Below are 20,312 nucleotides of genomic sequence, written 5' to 3'. Positions count from 1 at the left end.
TTGAGAGCTCGTATTAATTTCTTGATGGTATTAGATATAGTGTACAGAATTCTGCTATTTTTCTCATTGCCCTGAAATTCCAGAATTAGTTCATGCTGGACAACTACACTAAAAAAAAATTTTTTTATTTATTTTTTATTTTTCTCTTAACCCCTTCCCGACATCCGCTGTGTATGTATGTGTATGTATATATATATATACGGCACTGTCTGGCAGGGCTTCCTGCAAAGTACAGTACCATTACGTCGCGGTGATGGTGCAGGCTCAGGAGCTGAGCCCGCACCATTAGTCGGGTGCCAGCTGTGTGTTACAGCTGACACCCAGAAGTGTCGGCCAGGGCCCGAGCTAGCATCCGATCTGGCCGATTAACCCCTCAGATGCTGCATTCAATAGAGATCGCAGCATGCGAGGAGTTTTTAGCTACTGGCACCCCAGCAACGTGATTGCCGGGTTGCCGGTGGCTGCAAATGGCAAGGCTGCCAACTGCTACTATGGCAACAGGAGGCCTAACAATGGCCTCCTGTCTGCCATTACGGAAGCCGATTAGGCCCTGGCCGGAGCCTGATCGTCTTGCTGTAAGTGAATAACTGGCAGTTCTAATACATTGCACTACATAGGTAGTGAATGTGTTAGAACATCAAACAGTTGGATCTTCAAGTCCCCAAGTGGGACTACAAAGTGTAAAAAAAAAAAAAACGTTAACAAAAGTTGTAAAAAATAAAATAAGTTTTTAAGTAATAACCTAAAACAATATCGCCCTATTTTCCTTATAAAGTCATTTATTATTGAAAAGATATAAAATCATACCTATTTTGTATCGCTGCGTCCGTAACTACCTGAACTATAAAAATATTATATTTGTCACTCGCAGTGAACTCTGTAAAAAACAAAAACAAAACAAAACATAAAAAATGGCAGAATTGCTTTTCTTTTTTTTTCTTTGTCACTTTGTCTTTCAAAAATTGAAATAAAAAGTCATCTATAAGACGCATGTATCCAAAAGTGGTACCTATAAAAACTATAGCTCGTCCAACAATAGCACATTCATTTCTGGAAAAGACCTGTGGGGTGAAAATGCTCACTACACCCCTTAATAAATGCCTTGAGGGGTGCAGTTTACAAAATGGGGTCATTTCTCAGCAGTTTTTTTTTATTTCACATCAGAGCCTCTGCAATTGTGAACCAATACTGTGTAAGTTGCCAAATTAGGCCTCAATTTCACATGGTACTCTCACTACTGAGCCCTGTCGATAGCCCAGGCAAAAGATTAGGGCCACATGTAGGGTGTTTCTAAAACCGGGAAACAGCATAATAATTGGAGAGCTGTCTTGTTATGGTGGCACAAACTGGCCACCACATATTGGCATATGTATGGAAAAAGTAACATTTTCACTCTGCAGAAATTAGTGTGCACTCTATGTTGCAAAACACCTGCAGGGTTAAAATGCTCGCTATACCACTAGGTGAATACCTTGAGGGGTGTAGTTTCCAAAATGGAGTAGTTTGTGGGGGTTTCCACTGTTTTGGTCCCACAGGGGCTTTGCAAATGTGACAGTGCCCAGAAACCAATCCAGCAAAATCTGCACTCCAAAAGCCAAATGGCGCTCCTTCCCTCCTGAGCCCTGCCGTGTGCCCAAACAGCAGTTTATGACCACATATGGGGTATTGCCGTACTCAGGAGAAATTGCTTTACAAACATTGTGGTTCTTTTTTTTTTTTTTTTTTTTTTTTCATATTGAGAAAATTAAAAATTTTGAGCTACAGCTACGTCTTATTGAAGAAAAAGGATTTTTTTATCTTCACTGCCCAATTCTAATAAAATCTATAAAACACCTGTAGGGTGAAAATGCTCACTACACCCATAGATTAATTCCTCAAGGGGTGTAGTTTCCAAAATGGGGTCACTTGTGGGAGGTTTCCACTGTTTTGTCCCAACGGGGGCTTTACAAATGTGACATGGCCTCCGCAAACCATTCCTGCTAAATTTGAGCTCCAAATGGCGCTCTTTCCCTTCTAAGCCCTGCCGTGTGTCCAAACAGCCATTTAGGACCACATGTGGGGAGGGGGGGGGGGGTGTTTCAATCGGGAGAAATTGCTTTACAAATGTGGCATTGCTTTTTCTCCTCTAGTCCTTGTGGAAATGAGAAAAAATTAGCTAAACCTACACTTTCTTTGAAAGAATGTAGGTTTTAATTTTCACGACCTACTTCCAATAATTCCTGCAATAAACCTGTGGGGTCAAAATGCTCCCTATACCCCTAGATAATTTCTTTGAGGGGTCTAGTTTCCCAAATGGGGTCACTTTTGGGGTATTTCCACTCTTTGGGCACCGCAAGAGCCCTTCAAACCGGACATGGTGCCTAAAATATTTTTTAATTAAAAGGAGGCCCCAAGATCCACTAGGTGCTTCTTTGCTTCTGAGGCTGGTGCTTAAGTCATTAGCACACTAGGACCACATTTAGGATAATTCTAAAAACTTCAGACTCTGGGCAATAAATACTGAGTTGCATTTCTCTGTTAAAACCGTCTGTGTTACAAAAAAAAAAAATGGATTAAAAATGAAATGTACAAATTTTCCTTTTTTTTTTCCAGAAATTCACCTCTACTTTGCTTTAATTCCGGTGAAATTTCTAAAGGGTTAAACTTTCTAAATGCTGTTTTGAATACTTTTGAGGGGTGAAGTTTTTAAAATGGGGTGACTTATGTCTAATATTTAAAGCCCTCAATGCCACTTCACAACTAAGCTGCCCCCTGTAAAAATAGCCTTTTGAAATTTTCCTGAAAATGTGAGATTTCTCAGCCTTGTAACGTCCGCTAAAGTTCTAAGCCTTGTAACGTCCGCTAAAGTTCTAAGCCTTGTAACGTCCTGGAAAAATAAAACTATATTAAAAAAAAAACTATGCTGATCTCTAAGGTAGACATATGGGGGATGTTAATTAACAACAATTTTGTGTGGTAACTGCCTGTCTTACAAGCAGATACATTTAAACTTAGAAAAATGCAAATTTTTGCAATTTTTCACTAAATTTTGGTGTTTTTCACAATTAAATACTGAATGTATCGAGCAAATTTTGGCAGTAACATAAAGTCCAATGTGTCACGAGAATTCAATCTCAGAATCTCTGTGATAGGTGAAAGCATTCCGAAGTTATTACCACATAGTGAAACATGTCCTTTTTGAAAAATGAGGCGCTCTCAGGAAGGTCAAAAGTGGCCAAAGCGGGAAGGGGTTAAAGGTTCTCTTTTCTGATGTTTCGTTCCCCCTGCCAGGAGCTTTTATTAGATTGCATTCCTTATGGCGTTCTTGCTGGTATAGATTAGTGATTCTGGTGGAGTTTTCTAACTAGCATCTCATGGAGGACTTGAAACTTATCAAACATTTATCAGAGTATTATGCCCTCAGACCTAAGTAGACTGGCCAACATGGCCCACGTGCAGATGTTTGTCAAATTGCATGTGAGAGAAATTGCCTAGACCCTAACATTCTTATATAGTACCAGAAGTTTGTGTAGTCTGGACGACTATTTTATATATGAAGTGTACGAGTACAAAAGCTATTATTAATTAAAGCCTGTGTCTTCTTGCATAAGACTTGCTCAGATATGTTTTATTCTCCATCTCCAACGTTGGCTCCTCTGTTCCTTATTAGTGGACAGGCAGAGCCGTGGGGGCTTCACAGAGCTGTCAAAAATATTCCTTCGCCTTCCTGACTTTTACCCTTCTATTTTTTTCAACATTGAAGCATGTAATAAACTGTAACGAACAGGCTAGTACAAAGAGTTTGCAGAGGATCAGAGCAGGACACTCTTCACAAAGCCAGCAGTGAAGGGTGGTCCTGCTCCTGTTTATACTGTACAGCAGACCACCGCTCTGGTTACAATGCAGCAAGACCTCTCTGGGGTGAGCTCTGAGATCACTCTGCTCTGCTTGTAGATTCATAGAAAAAGCAGAGGATAGGGCTGTTATCTGGCCATGACAACTGGAGGGTGTAGCTGATGACTACAGGCATAAACTGAGGGCCCCATTGACACGAATTAAAAAAATTAAGGCGATGTCTGGTGAGAGGCTTTGTATTTTTTTTATAAAAGCTATTTACTTCCTGGCAACGTAGCCAGCTTCCAATAGGTTCCATATAACACTCCAATAAGGCACAGTATTTATAACTGGTTTTTACTAGTAGTTAATCTGTTTATGCAACTTTTAAGGGAAGCGCTTCTATCAAGGTACATCAAATTTAACATTTGATATACACTAGGAAAAGCTCCCGACATATATGTTAAACATAGGCTGTGATTGATGCCTTACAGTGGCAAGTCACCCATAGACTATAATGGTATCTGTTTAATGTATACATACATCATAAACTCTCATCGCGATTTTCAGGACCTATCGGTTAAATGGATACCTTAGTAGCATATGGGTTATGGATGCCACTGTTAGACTCTGTCACCACATTATAAGTGCCCTATTTCCTACATAATCTGTTAGTCGCTGTAATGTAGATAACCGTTTTGTTTTTATTTTGAAAAACTCCTTTTTTGAGGAAGTTATGAGCAATTTTAGATTTATGCAAATTAGTTTCTTAATAGACAACTGGGAGTTTTTTACCTTTTTGTCCAACTGGGCGTTGTGAAGAGAAGTGTATAACGCTGACCAATTAGCGTCTTACACTTCTCTCCATTCATGTCCATTTGTACTCAGCACAGCGTGATTTAGCAAGATCACGTTGTGTTCTCACATACACCCACATTAACTTTACTGAAGTGCCTTGAGAGTGAATAGACATCGCCTCCAGCCAGGACGCGATGTCTATTCACACTCCTGACACTTAGGTAAAGTTTTTGTGGGACTTACTCACACAGCAGTGTGATCTCACGAGATCACGCTGTGCTGTGTGTGATTAAGTACTTCGGTAAAGTTTGTGTGGGACTTAGAGGCTCTGTCACCAGATTTTGCAACCCCTATCTGCTATTGCAGCAGATAGGCGCTGCAATGTAGATTACAGTAACATTTTTATTTTTAAAAAACGAGCATTTTTGGCCAAGTTATGACCATTTTTGTAGTTATGCAAATGAGGCTTGCAAAAGTCCAAGTGGGTGTGTATTATGTGCGTACATCGGGGCGTTTTTAATACTTTTACTAGCTGGGCGCTCTGAAGAGAAGTATCATCCACTTCTCTTCAGAACGCCCAGCTTCTGACAGTGCAGATCTGTGACGTCACTCACAGGTCCTGCATCGTGTCGGCCACATCGGCACCAGAGGCTACAGTTGATTCTGCAGCAGCATCAGCGTTTGCAGGTAAGTAGCTACATCGACTTACCTGTTAACGCCGATGCTGCTGCAGAATCAACTGTAGCCTCTGGTGCCGATGTGGCCGACACGATGCAGGACCTGTGAGTGACGTCACAGATCTGCACAGTCAGAAGCTGGGCGTTCTGAAGAGAAGTGGATGATACTTCTCTTCAGAGCGCCCAGCTAGTAAAAGTATTAAAAACGCCCCGATGTACGCACATAATACACACCCACTTGGACTTTTGCAAGCCTCATTTGCATAACTACAAAAATGGTCATAACTTGGCCAAAAATGCTCGTTTTTTAAAAATAAAAACGTTACTGTAATCTACATTGCAGCGCCTATCTGCTGCAATAGCAGATGGGGGTTGCAAAATCTGGTGACAGAGCCTCTTTAATTTACCCAGTTTACCATAAAACTTAGTATAAATAACATTTGTAACAATTTCAAAATAAAAAACCCTTCTCTACATTACAGCGCTGAACAGATTATGTAGGAGATAGGGCACTTGTAATATGGTGACAGAGCCTCTTTAACCCCTTAACGCTCCAGGACATACTATTATGTCATGGTAAGTGCATCGTTCGCGCTCCATGACATAATAGTATGTCATGGAGTAAACACGGCGCCGTTCGCGCGGGGCGCGTTCATGAGCTGTGATAGCTGCTGTTTCCGACAGCAGACTATCACTGCTCAATGTGCCGGGACCGATCGCGGAGCTCCCCCGCCGATTAACCCCATAGAAGCCGCGTTCAATAGCGATCGCGGCTTCTTAGGGGTTAATCCGCCATCGCCGGCCTGCTACACGATAGCGGCCGGCGATGGTGACTATGGCAACCGGACACCAAACAATGGCGTCCGGCTATGCCATAGACGGAAGCCTAGTGGGTCCTGACAACGTCAGGACCCACTATGCTTGCTGTCAGTGAGTAGCTGACAGTTCTAATACACTGCACTACGCATGTAGTGCAGTGTATTAGAATAGCGATCAGGGCCTCCAGCCCTCAAGTCCCCTAGTGGGACAAAGTAATACAGTAAAAAAAAAGTTAAAAAAAGTTGTGTAAAAATAAGAAAATAAAAGTAAAAATCCCCCTTTTTACCTTATCAGTCCTTAATTATTAATAAAAATATATAAACAAACAAATAAACTATACATAATTGGTATCGCCGCGTCCGTAACGGCCTGAACTACAAAATTATTTTGTTATTTATCCCGCACGGTGAACGCCGTAAAAAAAAATAATAATAAACCGTACCACAATCACAATTGTTTGGTCACTTCACCTCCCAAAAAATGGAATAAAAAGGGATCAAAAAGTCGCATGTACCGAAAAATGGTGCTGATCGAAACTACAGTTCGTTACGCAAAAAATAAGTCCCCACACGGCTTTATTGATTGAAAAATAAAAACGTTATGGCTCTTAGAATAAGGTAACACAAAAAGTGAATGATTTTTTACAAAACGTATTTTATTGTGCAAACGCCATAAGACACAAAAAAAAACTATAAACATCTGGTATCGCCGTAATCGTATCGCCCCGCAGAATAAAGTGAATGTCATTTATAGCGCACGGTGAACGCTGTAAAAATAATAGAATAAAAAAACAATGGTAGAATTGCTGTTTTTTAGTCACCACGCCACCTAAAAATAGAATAAAAACTGATCAAAAAGCTGCATGCACCTCAAGAAAACTACAATGAATTCCTCAAGGGGTCTAGTTTCCAAAATGGGGTCACTTTTGGGGGGTTTCCACTGTTTTGGCACCAAAAGACCTCTTCAAACGGGACATGGTGCCTAATAAAAAAGAGGCTTCAAAATCCACTAGGTGCTCCTTTGCTTCGTAGGCCGGTGCTTCAGTCCATTACCGCACGAGGGCAACATGTGGGATATTTCTCAAAACTGCAGAGTCTGGGCAATACGTATTAATTTGCGTTTCTCTGATAAAACCTTTTGTGTTATAAAAAAAAAATGGTATAAAGAGGATTTTCTGACAAAAAAAAAAGTAAATGTCACCTCTACTTTGCTCTAAATTTCTGTGAAACACCTAAAGGGTTCATAAACTTTCTAAATGCTGTTGTGAATACTTTGAGGGGTCTAGTTTCTAAAATGGGGTGTTTGATAGGGGTTTCTAATATATTGGCCCCTCAAAGCAACTTCAGAACTGAACTGGAACCTAAAAAAATAAATAAATGAGGCAATACTTCGCTTCTCACATTATACTGATAATGAGCCGTGCCCACCCAGAGATGGCCCCAGTTTTGACCGTTTGTATAAACGGAGACCCCTATTAGACCGTTTCAGTGCCCGGTTTTCCCAAGCATACACCCCCGAGAAGTGTATTTCTATTGATGAGTCCCTGGTACATTTTAAAGGGAGGGTTCAATTCCGCCAGTACCTGCCGGGTAAGAGGGCACGGTATGGCGTGAAGATGTCTCATCTGTGCGAGAGTGCATCAGGGTATACCTACAGATTTAGGATATATGAAGGAAAGGCCACCCCCACACCAGACTGCATCCTGGACTACAATAGGTACATGGGAGGGATGGACTTGTCAAATCAAGTCCTGAAGCCCTACAGCGCCATGCGGTGTGGTATAAGAAGCTGGCCGGGCACATCATACAGATGGCTTTGTACAATGCGTACGTGCTACGTCGATGTGCAGGCCAGAGGGGAACTTTCCTGGAATTTCAAGATCTAATCTTTAGGGACCAGGAAGGGGGGGCACCCAGTACTTCTGGAAGCGGGGCCACACGCATCGTACCAGGGCAACACTTTCCAGGAGAAGTTCCCCAAACCGGTGGAAAGGGAAAGAGTCAAAAGAGGTGCAGAGTCTGCTATAAGAGGGGGATAAGGAAGAACACAATATACCAATGTGACACGTGTCCCGAAAAACCAGGGCTCTGTATAAAAGATTGTTTTAAAATGTATCATACATCCCTTGATTTTTAATTTACCCTGATGCACTCCGCACAGCTTACCCCCCTCATCTTTCCCTTCTGAGCCCTGCCGTATGCCCAGGCAGCTGATAACAGCCACATGTAGGGTATTGCCGTACCCAGGAGAACCCACATTACAATTTAACCGGTGTATATCTCCGGTGGCGCATGCTGGGCACAATATATTGGACCCTGAAATGGCATATATATATATATAAAATTGCAAATCTCACACTGCACCATCTGCTGCGCATTATCTTTTACACAGTACCTGTGGGGTCAAAATGCTCACTACACCTCTAGATGAATGTCTTAAGGGGTGTAGTTTTTAAAATGGGGTCACTTCTCGGGGGTTTCAACTGTACTGGTACCTCAGGGGCTTCTGCATACATGACTTAGCACCAGAAAAGCTCCAGTAGGCCAAATGGTGGTCCTTTCCTTCTGAGCCCTCCCTTGGGCCCAAACGGCAGTTTATCACCACAAATGGGGTATTTACCGCACTAAGGACAAATTGGGCAACAAAATGGGGTATGTTGTTCCCTGTGAAAATAAGAAATTTTGATCAAAAATGACATCTTATTGGAAAAAATATCATTTTTTTTCATTTCACAGCCCAATTCAAATAGGTGCTGTGAAAAAACTGTGCGGTCAAAATGATAACAAAAACCATAAATGAATTCCTTGAGGGGTGTAATTTCCAAAATGGGGTCACTTCTGGTGGATTTCCATTGTTTTGATACCTCAACACCTCTTCAAACCTGGCATGCTGCCTAAAATATATTCTAATAAAAAAGAGGCCTCAAAATGCACTAGGTGCTTCTTTGCTTCTGGGGCTTGTGTTTTAGTCCACGAGCGCAGTAGGGCCACATGTGGGACATTTCTAAAAACTGCAGAATCTGGACAATACATATTTAGTAGTATTTCTCTGGTAAAAGCTTCTCTGTTACAGAAAAAAAAGTTAATCAAATTGAAATTCAGCAGAAAAAATGAAATTTGCAAATTTCATTTCCACTTTGCTTTAATTCCTGTGAAATGCCTGAAGGGTTAAAAAACTTTCTATATGCTGTTTTGAATACTTTGAGGGGTCTAGTTTTTAAAATGGGGGGTTTTATGGGGGTTTCTAATACATAGGCCCCTCAAATCCACTTCAGAACTGAACTGGTACCTTCAAAAAAAGGCTTTTGAAATTTTCTTAAGAATATGAGAAATTGCTGTTTATGTTCTAAGCCTTGTAACGTCCAAGAAAAATAAAATAATATTAAAAAAACGATGCCAATCTAAAGTAGACATATGGGAAATGTGAACTAGTAACTATTTTGGGTGGTATAACCGTCTGTTTTTCAAGCAGATGCATTTAAATTCTGAAAAATGCTATTTTTTGTAAATTTTCTCTAAATTTTGCAATTTTTCACAAAGACTGAATATATCGACCAAATTTTACCACGAACATGAAGCCCAAAGTGTCACGAGAAAACAGTCTCAGAATCGCTTGGATAGGTTTAAGCATTCCGACGTTATTACCACATAAAGTTAAATCTGTCAGATTTGAAAAATGGGCTCTGAGCCTTAAGGCCCAAACTAGGCTGCGTCCTTAAGGGGTTAAGCATCAATTTAACGCAACCATTACCTATAGGCTATAATGGCCTCCGTTTAACAGATACATCATGAAGAGCTCATTATGTATCCATTTTGACTGATGCCTGTAATGTATTCCATGCAGTGGCACCCATTAGCTACCATGTTAAAGAAATAAAGGTATGATGTATACTTTTTTTTTTTTTTTAACTGCACTATGCATGATGGAATAGTGTGGTCTACTACGCCTTCCATAAGTTGTTGTTTTTTGTTTTTTTTTGCTTTGAAAAATACTGATCTATACCTGTCAGAGGCCAAAAGAACGCTCCTGCCGGCAGTTCGTCTATTTACATGACTTTTCAGAGAAGCCGTTCATTTCAGCAGATTTATTTGCACGGTTTTCAAGGATGCAGTTTATATACATCGCTTATACTTGCGTTTTGGGCCCCCAGGAAGGCAGTCTTTGGGGTCTATTCACAATGTGTTTGTGGTGTATGTCAGGGGTACCTTTACCTGTGTCCCCTCGCTCTTCTGTTGGAGTCTTCTTATGCAAGTTTCAAATGAATAATCAGATTCCTGTCATTGTCTGCCGATTTCCAGTCCAGGCAACAGCTTACATCCTCGTAGGCCTTGGGGAAATATCACTTCTATTTGCAGCTAGGTAGAGACCGCTCAGTGGCATGTAGCAGCCGGCTAGTGGGCTGTGAGCTTTCACCTAAGCATGCGGAACCAATAAAACTTAATGGTGGGCAGATACGACGTGGCGCCACGCTGCTACGCCATGGGGCTAACCTCCAAAGGCCAACCAATTCGATTTATAATGTTCTAATTCTTTTGAGAAATTACTAATCTAAATTTGTATTTACGCATTGAATTACTAGTCAAATGCAAAATAATGATTTTAGCAATATTGCAGTATATATTTAGTACTACAAAAACTAAGAAATGCTACCTGTATTGAGTTCAATAACCATAGTCTTTGAGGGTAAGCAGTGACTGGGAGTGCCAAGCAAACACATTAGATCTGTCCTACATAATCCCTCTTTCACCCCCTGCATTATATACTCCCAAAATTCTCTCTTCCCACTACCCTCCTTTCCCTCACATTACTTGTATACTTCTTTCCTATAACATTGCCCACCTTGGTTTTTGCCCTGCCTCCCTCCTTCCTTCCTTATGAGTTTTCTTATTTTTCTGTCTATTCGTCAAGCTCCTCTAACATCGTGAGGACTGATAAAGTTCTCTTGTTCATGAGCTACAAACGGTGCTTCTGCCAGTGAAGAGACCCCCCCCCCTACCCCCCCACCCTTAAAAACAAACAAGCCTCGTAAAAAAAGTTCATGTCACTTCTTGAGCTGTTTTTGGAGCTGTTTTTGATTGACTCAATAGAAAAACAGCTGTAAAATACGCCACCATGCTTAAAATCAGGAGCGGTTTTCCCTTGAAAACAGCTCCGTATTTACAGCTGGTTTTTGTTAAGCGTGTGAACATAGCCTAAAATTTGTAGATACAGATTTTTCTATATTTTTTTTCTTGCCATACTTTGATTGCAGGTAATAATGTCTTACTCCAAAGGGTAATTTGTTAATGGTTTTGGCAATTTGACCGGGTTGCTCAATCTGATTCCTTATTTTGAGGAATTCTGTTGTCCAATCTTAAGAAAATAATTACATTACACTACACCCCCTCCCCCCAGAAAGTCTGAATTGGCAGATATGTCAGACCGTTGGCGCTGGTGAGGTATATGGCCCACTGTGGCCAGCATGTTACTAATTTACTATACAGACGTACTGGAACTCTTCAACTTTTCGGCACAATATGTCTAGCAACAGTCAGAGGTTTGTAACAGAAGGGCATTTCGCGTCACTAGTCCTCTACAATTAACTCTGCCCTGGCGCTCTGGGTTCAACAATTTGCAATCTTCCACTTAGTAAGAAAGCCACTTTATTTTGACACAAGTGGTACGCTGGATGTAATTCTGTCGCTTACTTGACCCCCTAATAACCGTTTGACCTATGAAAAAAATAAATTGTGTATTACAGGCATGTGTTTCAAGAAATTGCTACCCTTCCCCATTGAATTATTACAATTTCCCAAAGTCCTGCTGCACATCCGTGAATGAAGTGATCTGCCATGGGATTCCAGACAGGAGACCACTGCAAGATGGAGATATTGTGAATGGTGGGCATCAATGTTTTTTACGTTACATTTTTGGTTTCTGTTTAGCTATTCCATCCCGCAGAGTCCAGTAAAAAAGTATTTTATTAACATTTTTTTTTTTTGCATGGTAGCCTATTGGTGACTGATATGGCATCGGTTAAACTGATGCCGTATCCAGATACATCATGAGCTTTTCATTTGTTTTTAAAAATGTATCCGTTAAATAGATTCTATTATAGCCTATGGCTGATGAATGTTTTTAATGGATGCCTATCAGTGACATCCATCACCCATATGTTATAATGGTATGCGTTTGATGGATACGTCATGAAAAGGGTCTGGAGAGTTCATCTATTTGTTAAACTGATACTATTATAGCCAATGGGTGACTGATGCCACTGTTAGGCATCCATCACAGGCTATATTTAACGTATGCATCGAGAGTTTTTCTCTGCATATGTTAAACGTAGGCCAAAAAAAGTGACGTGAACATAGCCAAACTGTTACTGGAGCAATAACAGAACTCTGAAATGGAAATGTTCCTGGGATCTGTAGCTTACACTGCATGTGTATGGAGAACACTAGGTTTTTTTTATTTTTTATTTGTACAATGTTTTTGTTTTTTTTAGTGGACATTACGGTTTATCACAATGGTTGCCATGGAGATCTCAATGAAACCTTTTATATTGGCGAAGTTGACGAGGATGCAAAACGGCTTGTTCAGACAACCTTTGAGTGCCTAATGCAAGCAATTGATGAAGGTAAGGTATTTCTCCTGCATTTAGTCTATTTTTGCTACTTAGAGGTTCTCCACCGAAGACTGTAGACACGAAGTCCATGTCGTGCTCCTAGCATCATAGGCATCTTCAATGCTAGGAGATGCGGCCTCCCTGTGGGAATAGTGTCCTGTATTGTAATCATGTTTTCAACTACCTGTACTGTTCGGTCTGGGAAATATGACCTATGGTCCATATCTCAGACCGATCACAGCCATGTGTCTTCAGCCTAAATCTTTGGAGAAATCTGATTACTACTGCAGCCTGAGATTGCATAGTTGCCAAGCTGTATTTTACGGTTTAGTCCACCATATTCAATTCCAGCTTTGAGCAGAACAGTTGTCATGCGAGACAGACTAGCTACTTGGTATACACTGCCACACGCAACAACCAGTCTTTTCTCCAAGGTCTCCAGCTCAGGGCAGAATTGCCTTTGAACTGAGGTGATGCCCAACTGGTAGCCTGTGTTAATATGCCATATTTTTTTTTTCATAATACACATTTTCACCTTAACCCGTTAGTGACCGCCAATACGCCTTTTCACGTCTGACACTAACTGGCTTTATTCTGATGCATAAGCCTTTTTACAGCACTGCATCAGGATAAATAAACCGAGCAGGGAGCTGTCAAAAAAAAACCCTCTTTGCTAATACTGTCCTTTTCTCTTGTACATCTATTTGAGCCAGTGAAGGTCCTATAAAGAAACTGGATAAGACTCCTAACTAGGAATGTGCAGTTTGTAATAAACTTGCAGCCTCTTCTATAATAAGACTTTGCCAGAATTGCTTAGATATGCTCATCATTGAAGAATCTGCAAATCTGGCTTCAAGCATTAAAGAGATTGTGAGGGCAGAAGTTAGGAACTCCCTAAAGAAAAAGGATCTACCGTCCACCTCTTCGAGGGTAGATTTATCGGTTGCCTCTGCTGAAGAGGAATCTTGTTCTGTCCAGGACATGTTTGAAGGCTTAGTGCCTAGAAAACAGAACTTTTCCCTTCATAAAAATGTATTGCGTCTCATCAAAAGGGAATGGAAAAATCCAGATAGGAAAGTTGGTATTCCCAAATTCCTTAAAAGGAAATACCCCTTTTTGAGGAAGAGGTCTGCAGAGACTGGGATAATACCCCAGACTTGACGCCCCAGTGGCAAAAATATCGAGGGAAAAATGCCCTTCCCTTTGAGAATCTAGGCTCTTTATCCGATCCCATGGATAGGAAAGCTGATTACTACCTCAAGAGAACTTGGGACGTTTCTGCATGGGCTTTTAAGCCGGGTATTGCAGCCACTTGTGTGGCTAGGTCTCTAAAAATATGGCTATCACAATTGGAGCTTCACGGTAGAGGCGAGACTCTAGGGAGCAGATTTTCTGGCCGATGCCTCGGTAGATTTTGTGCGCCGTTCGGCCTGATCAGCTGCCCTCTCAAACTCCACTAGAAGGGATATATGGCTAAAAACCAGGAAGGGGAACACTGGATCAAAAGGGACACTTTCTGCAATTCTCTGCTCTGGAGATTATTTGTTTGGGCCCCCGCTAGATGACCTATTAGAAAAATCGTCTGATAGAAAAAAAGGGTTCCCTACACAAGGAAAACCAATGGACTCTTTTTGTCACAAAAGGTGTAATAAAAGACCTAACCCCACGGGACAGGAGTTTAGAACCCCAGTTTCCTAGGAAGGACAAGGGTTTCCTTTTCAGACCTCAAAGACCCCAAAAACAGACCACCAACAATGACGCCAGAAGATCCATGGCGGGGGGTCGTCTATTCCCGTTTTTCAAAAATTGGGGATAAAATTTCAACAAATCGGTGGATCCTAGGAATTCTAAAAACAGGGTATGTTCTAGAACTCAAATCTTTCCCACAAAGACCCTAAAAAATGAAGACAAAGCATTGGTCAGAAATTGTCACTTATAAACAAAAAAATGGGTTCTAGTTCAAGCCCTGAGTGCAGAAACAGGCCAAGGCTTTTATTCCCCTCTTTTTCTGGTGAAGAAACCAGAAGGGAAATAGTGTCATGATAAATCTAAAAACTAAATTCTTCTTTGAACTACAAAGATTTTTGCATGGAGAGCATTCCATAAATCTCCTCTCCAGAGATGGCATTATCGTGTACCAATATGCAGTCCTCAGCAGAAATATCTAAGGGTATGTGCGCACACACTAATTACGTCCGTAATTGACGGACGTATTTCGGCCGCAAGTACCGGACCGAACACAGTGCAGGGAGCCGGGCTCCTAGCATCATAGTTATATACGATGCTAGGAGTCCCTGCCTCTCTGCAGGACAACTGTCCCGTACTGTAATCATGTTTTCAGTACGGGACAGTAGTTCCACTGAGAGGCAGGGACTCCTAGCATCGTACATAAGTATGATGCTAGGAGCCCGGCTCCCTGCAGTGTGTTCGGTCCGGGACTTGCGGCCGAAATACGTCCGTCAATTACGGACGTAATTAGTGTGTGTGCACATACCCTAAGGGTGGCAGTGATACAACCGTTTTTTGTTTCACCTATAATAGTCCCTCCCCTCTGGCATTTCACAAGCCCCAAGGGTGTTTTCAAAATGAGTAGTGGAAATTACATCATACATCAGGATGAGGGACATCCTCCTGATTCCTTACCTGGACGATTTCCTCCTAGTGGCAGAAACAACTCAGACCCGAATTCAACAGATGGACATAATTAGTTCTATCCTAACAAACTTAGGATGGAACATGAATCTGAAAAAAATCTAATTTGATTCACTCAAACAGATTTCTTTCAAGGGATTCTTCTAGATTCCTCCAAGCAGATGTCTTTCCTTCCAGAAGGGAAAATCAATCCCCTGATAGACTAGAGTCTCAGAGCTCTATTTTACCCATATGACCGCTTTCAGGAAAGCGGTCAGTCCTGGGCCTCTTGATATCATGCGTTCCAGCAGTATTATGGGCTCCGTTCAGATCCAGGGCTCTACAATGGGACATTTTAGATTAGTGGGACAAGAGCAATCTCTCCCTAGATCAATTCAGGCTGTCCCTCAGATGGTGACTAAACAGGGAGAACCTCAAGAGGGGCATTCAATGGATAACCCCCTACTCAATATAATTACGGATGCGAGTTCTTTGGGTTGGGGAGCTCATTACGACGACTCTTTTCTCGGGTTAGTAGGACCACGAGGCCGCACGGGTCATCCAACTTCAGAGAACTGGCAACAGTTTTTCAGACTATGAAAAATGCTATACCAGCAATTTCAGACCACGGCTTATATAAATCATCAGGGGGGGGGGGAGAGATCATTTCCACTGATGGATTTAGCTTCCCAGATATTTTTTTTTATGGCAGAGCGCCACCTATTGACCTTCTCAGCTGTCCACCTGAAGGGAAGGGACAACCAGGTGGCAGACTTCCTCAGATGAAAAAGGTCAGAATGGTCTCTGAATACAGAGAGATTTCAGAAGATTGCTTACAAATGGGGGGGGGGGGGGTTCCATCAACAGGCCTATCTGCGTCCAGAGAAAACAGGAAGGTCAAGAGATTCTTCTTCCTGGATCCCTCAGACTACCCAACAGCAATAGATGCATTTCCCCCGTGTTGGAGTCAAAGGGGGGGTTATTCCCTGCCCTGTCCTATGTCTTCTCCCAAGAGAATTAAAAAAAAAAGTCAGGGAAGACCAGGCTTCAATAATTCGAATAGCCCCCTTTTTTTTTCTTTTTTTTTTTTTAAATCCAGTAACTTTTTATTAGAAAAGTTTTGCAGTTTTCCACAATAAAAGTACGTAGAAATGCAAAACAGGCAGAAAAAATATATAACAAACCCCTCCACCCCAACCTGATTCACCTGGGAATGAGTACGCCCCAATCCTTCTAAGTATGTCAGCGAATAACTAACCATACACGGTATTCATATCCTCAATGTCAGATCGACAGTGCTAACATCAGTTACATATTACATCAACTTTGCACCCCTATATTTCTACATAAGATTCCTATATAGGCCCATATCTCTTAGCAACTCAGCGAAAGCTATGTTCTAATTTTTCTCAAGGAACCCCATTTAAGGTATATAGGTTTTTCCATGTATACGAGCCAATTCACTTTGGCAATAAACGCAAAACGTGTAGGAGGTAATTCCTGCAACCATCTCTGAGAAATCCGTTTCCTTCCCATTTATAGCAGACGAGCTATAGCAGTTTTAAATGTCTCAGATCCTATTACATCGTCTACATAACAAAGTACACACACATATGGTGTCAGAGTAAGACTAGCAGAGTACACCCCATTGATGATCGCTACCTCCTCGCCAGAAGATGTCAAGATGCGAACATGACAACATGTGCATGATATCTGCATTTTGCGCTTTACATATGTTGCATATGGGGGTTTCCCATAGACCAATATCAAACAAAAGCTGGGGTGTTTTAAACACTTTGTGTAAGAGATACAGGTGTGACAATCTAGGGGGTATATGCTTCTATATCCTGCCACTGCCCATCTTCAATAGGGCCAAGGTCCCTTTCACATTTTTCTTTGAAATCTAAGGGGCTAATTTCGACAGTGTATAAATGTTTTTTTTTTATCCATCAAATATTCTAAATTTCCTCTTGGTGTCAGTGTCAGCCATGATAGTAACAATAGGATTCATAGTGCATATTAGGATATCTCCTACATGTTTCTTTTTCTAGCGCATGTCTCATCTGCCAATATTCAAGAAAGGATTCATTCGGCAGAGCAAACTCTGATTGTAGATCAGAAAACCGTTTCAGAACCTTCCTTATATAATGGTTAGCCACCAGATGCCCTTGTATTTCCATCTACCAAGGTCTTCCAGGCTGGCAACCTCCGTTAGCCAGGGGTTATTCCAGGAGTGCATCCCTGAATTCCCAGAAGGTCCGTCATCTTTACCCATACCCTATGCATTTGGTACAATGTGGGCAATCTTTTAGTACGAGTCTTAAATTGACCGGTTTCCAAAGCAGCAAATAGCCGGTCACACTGCGTGAAATTTCGTAGCATGCGTTGCAGTCTTGTGCCTCCGACCCCCATCCTCTAAGGTGCTTTAACTGAGATGCTAATAAAGTCCTGAATTAGGGGCCGTCAAACCTCCATCTGTCGGTCTTCTCTGTAAGGTATCCATTTTTATACGTACGTGCCCCTTCTTCCAAATAAGATCTCTAAACATCCGATTAATCATTAGGAAAAAGCATTGGGGCAACCAAACTGGTGAGTTATGTAGAAAGTACAATAGCTGGGGCATCCACACCATCTTTGAGATTCGTGCGCCCTACTAATGATGATGGCATCTCAAATCAAAGGGGAGAGAATAGACATGGACCGCACATCCACTGTATACTATGATCAATTGCGGCTAGGCAAAATATTTAAATATGAACGAGAGGTTCTTTGTAACATTTTGATCAAATTGTATGCAAGCCCACTTGCCACTTTACGGCGACCTCTAAAAGTGGGTCCCTACTCTAGCAGTTGCAGCACCGCATGGCGGCTACCGCCACCGCAGCACCGCTCCTGCAGAGGGAGCAACCTAATGATGGCAGTCCACACCAGGCCACTCATTTTATTTCTGAACTTTATCAGAGGATCTAAATGAAGGTGTTCGTATTCTGTCAACACTGTTATCTATCTTCCTAAATATTTAATAACGGTAGCACACTGCAGTGGAATGTGTTCCTTATCTAGATCCACCTAGGGTTCATCTAAGGGGAGGAAGTCAGGTTTTGTCCAGTTGATGGATAAACCAGAATATGACCCATATTGTCTGACACTTATGACATTGTCCAAGGTTTGACCAGTGTCACCCAGGGAGAGGAGCATATCTGCATACATGGCTATTCTTTCCTCTAGCCCACACTCCCCGGATGCGCTCAATACTAGCCGCTAATGGCTCTGTGGTAATTGCAAAGAGCAGGGGGAATAAAGGACATCCCTGCCGAGTGCCCCTGCCAAACGCAAACGTATCTGTCAAAGCACCATTCACACGTACACATGCCACAGGAGCCTCGTATAAAAGGCGAACAGAGGCTATGAATCTTTCCCCAAACCCCATACGTTCTAATACCTTCCACAAAAAGTCCCATTCAATATTGTCAAAGGCCTAGAGAGCAGACAGCACATTTCCTGGGGTTATCCACTGGAATCTAAGTTTTAAATACTCAAGGTTAATGGCCTTCACGGGCATAAAGACTGTCTAATCCGGATGAATCCGAGTGCTAATGACCTAAGAAACGCATGGCCAAGACCGTTACAATAATTTTAACATCAACTGGTAATAGGGAGATTGGTCTGTACGAATCTGGCATAAGTGGATCTTTACCAGGCTTCAACAGGACGACTATTATAGCTTCTTTCATAGTACCTGGCAAGGATCCTGACAAAGCCTCTCCAAATACCTGCAATAGTTCTGGGAGCAATACATCTCCAAATTTCTTATACAGTTCTACTGGCAGCCTGTCTAACCCCAGCGCCTTATTATTGGCTAAGGAAATAGTAGCGTTTTGTAGCTCCTCTAGACTCAGAGGCTTCTAAGAAATCCTCATCCGACAGGACATTTAGACATGTATCAGAAAGAAATTGGTGAATCTGATCAGTCATCTCTAAGTCTAGACTGATACAAATTCTTATAGAAGAGGTGAAACACCAAGTATCCGTATAAGTTCCGATACCATATTACCCTGAGGGGTACATATAGTTGCCACATAAATGACTCTTGCTGTGATTTGGCAATGTTGGCTAGCATATGTCCAGCCCTATCCCCTTCCTCAAAATGGAACAGTCTAGAAAAATCTTATTATCTGCCTCTGCTAAAAGATGTGACCGTAATGTTTCCCCAGCTTCCCTCCAAGTTTTCTGTCATCTCGCTCGGGCGTTGAACAAATGCCATTTCAGTTTCATCCACCCTTTGTATCATAGCCAAGCCCAATTGTCTAGTTTTCATCTTCCTCCGACTAATGAGTTTGATAAGAACCCCTCGAACTGAGGCCTTCACAGCATCGCAGACTATATTATGAGATGCTGTACCATTATTAAAGCGAAAATACTCCGATATGATTAGTGATATCCTCTGCATTCAACAGCGGGAGTCAAAATGCATTTATTTTCCACGTTTTGAAAACCTTGTCTAGCTGACCAAGCAATCCGCCCTCATGAGGATAGGCGAGTGATCTAGTCAAATATTCTACGGAGCGAACTCTAGATAAAAGTCATTAATGAACATATAGTAAATCCTAGACTTGGAATTAACTGCAATAGAATGGCAGGAAAAAAAACCTGTAGTCTGAGGATGCCTAAGACGCCAAATATCTAATCAGATTTCTCTTCTGTCAAAACCGGGTTAACTCCCCTCTCACCGGGCTGACGACCTTGTGTAATTTCTCCCAATAAGTATCAAATTATTGAAATCTCCCAGCAGAATTACCGGAATGCCTGGGAACCTGTTGGTGAAAGTCAACACTTTTTTATTGACGACCACCATTGAATATGGTGGCGGCACATACACTGCAGCCAGGACGCATTCAACATTGTAAATATGTAAACAAATGTATCTGCCCTCCATCTATTTCATCCTCCATGCAGCTAAAAGGAAT

General features: G+C 41.7%; 1 protein-coding gene across 1 annotated transcript in view; it reads left to right on the top strand.

Moving 5' to 3' along the window:
* METAP1 (methionyl aminopeptidase 1) overlaps positions 1 to 20,312 on the top strand; it is a 79,580-nt gene that overhangs the window by 35,694 nt on the left and 23,574 nt on the right. The window contains exons 7-8 of the mRNA XM_075860642.1: positions 11,848 to 11,986; positions 12,595 to 12,726. Coding sequence (XP_075716757.1) covers positions 11,848 to 11,986; positions 12,595 to 12,726 — 271 coding nt within the window. The remainder of the gene's footprint in view (positions 1 to 11,847; positions 11,987 to 12,594; positions 12,727 to 20,312) is intronic.

This window comes from Rhinoderma darwinii, chromosome 1 (assembly GCF_050947455.1).
Source record: "Rhinoderma darwinii isolate aRhiDar2 chromosome 1, aRhiDar2.hap1, whole genome shotgun sequence".
Taxonomy (NCBI): domain Eukaryota; kingdom Metazoa; phylum Chordata; class Amphibia; order Anura; family Rhinodermatidae; genus Rhinoderma; species Rhinoderma darwinii.
This window is presented reverse-complemented; position numbering and strand designations above follow the sequence as displayed.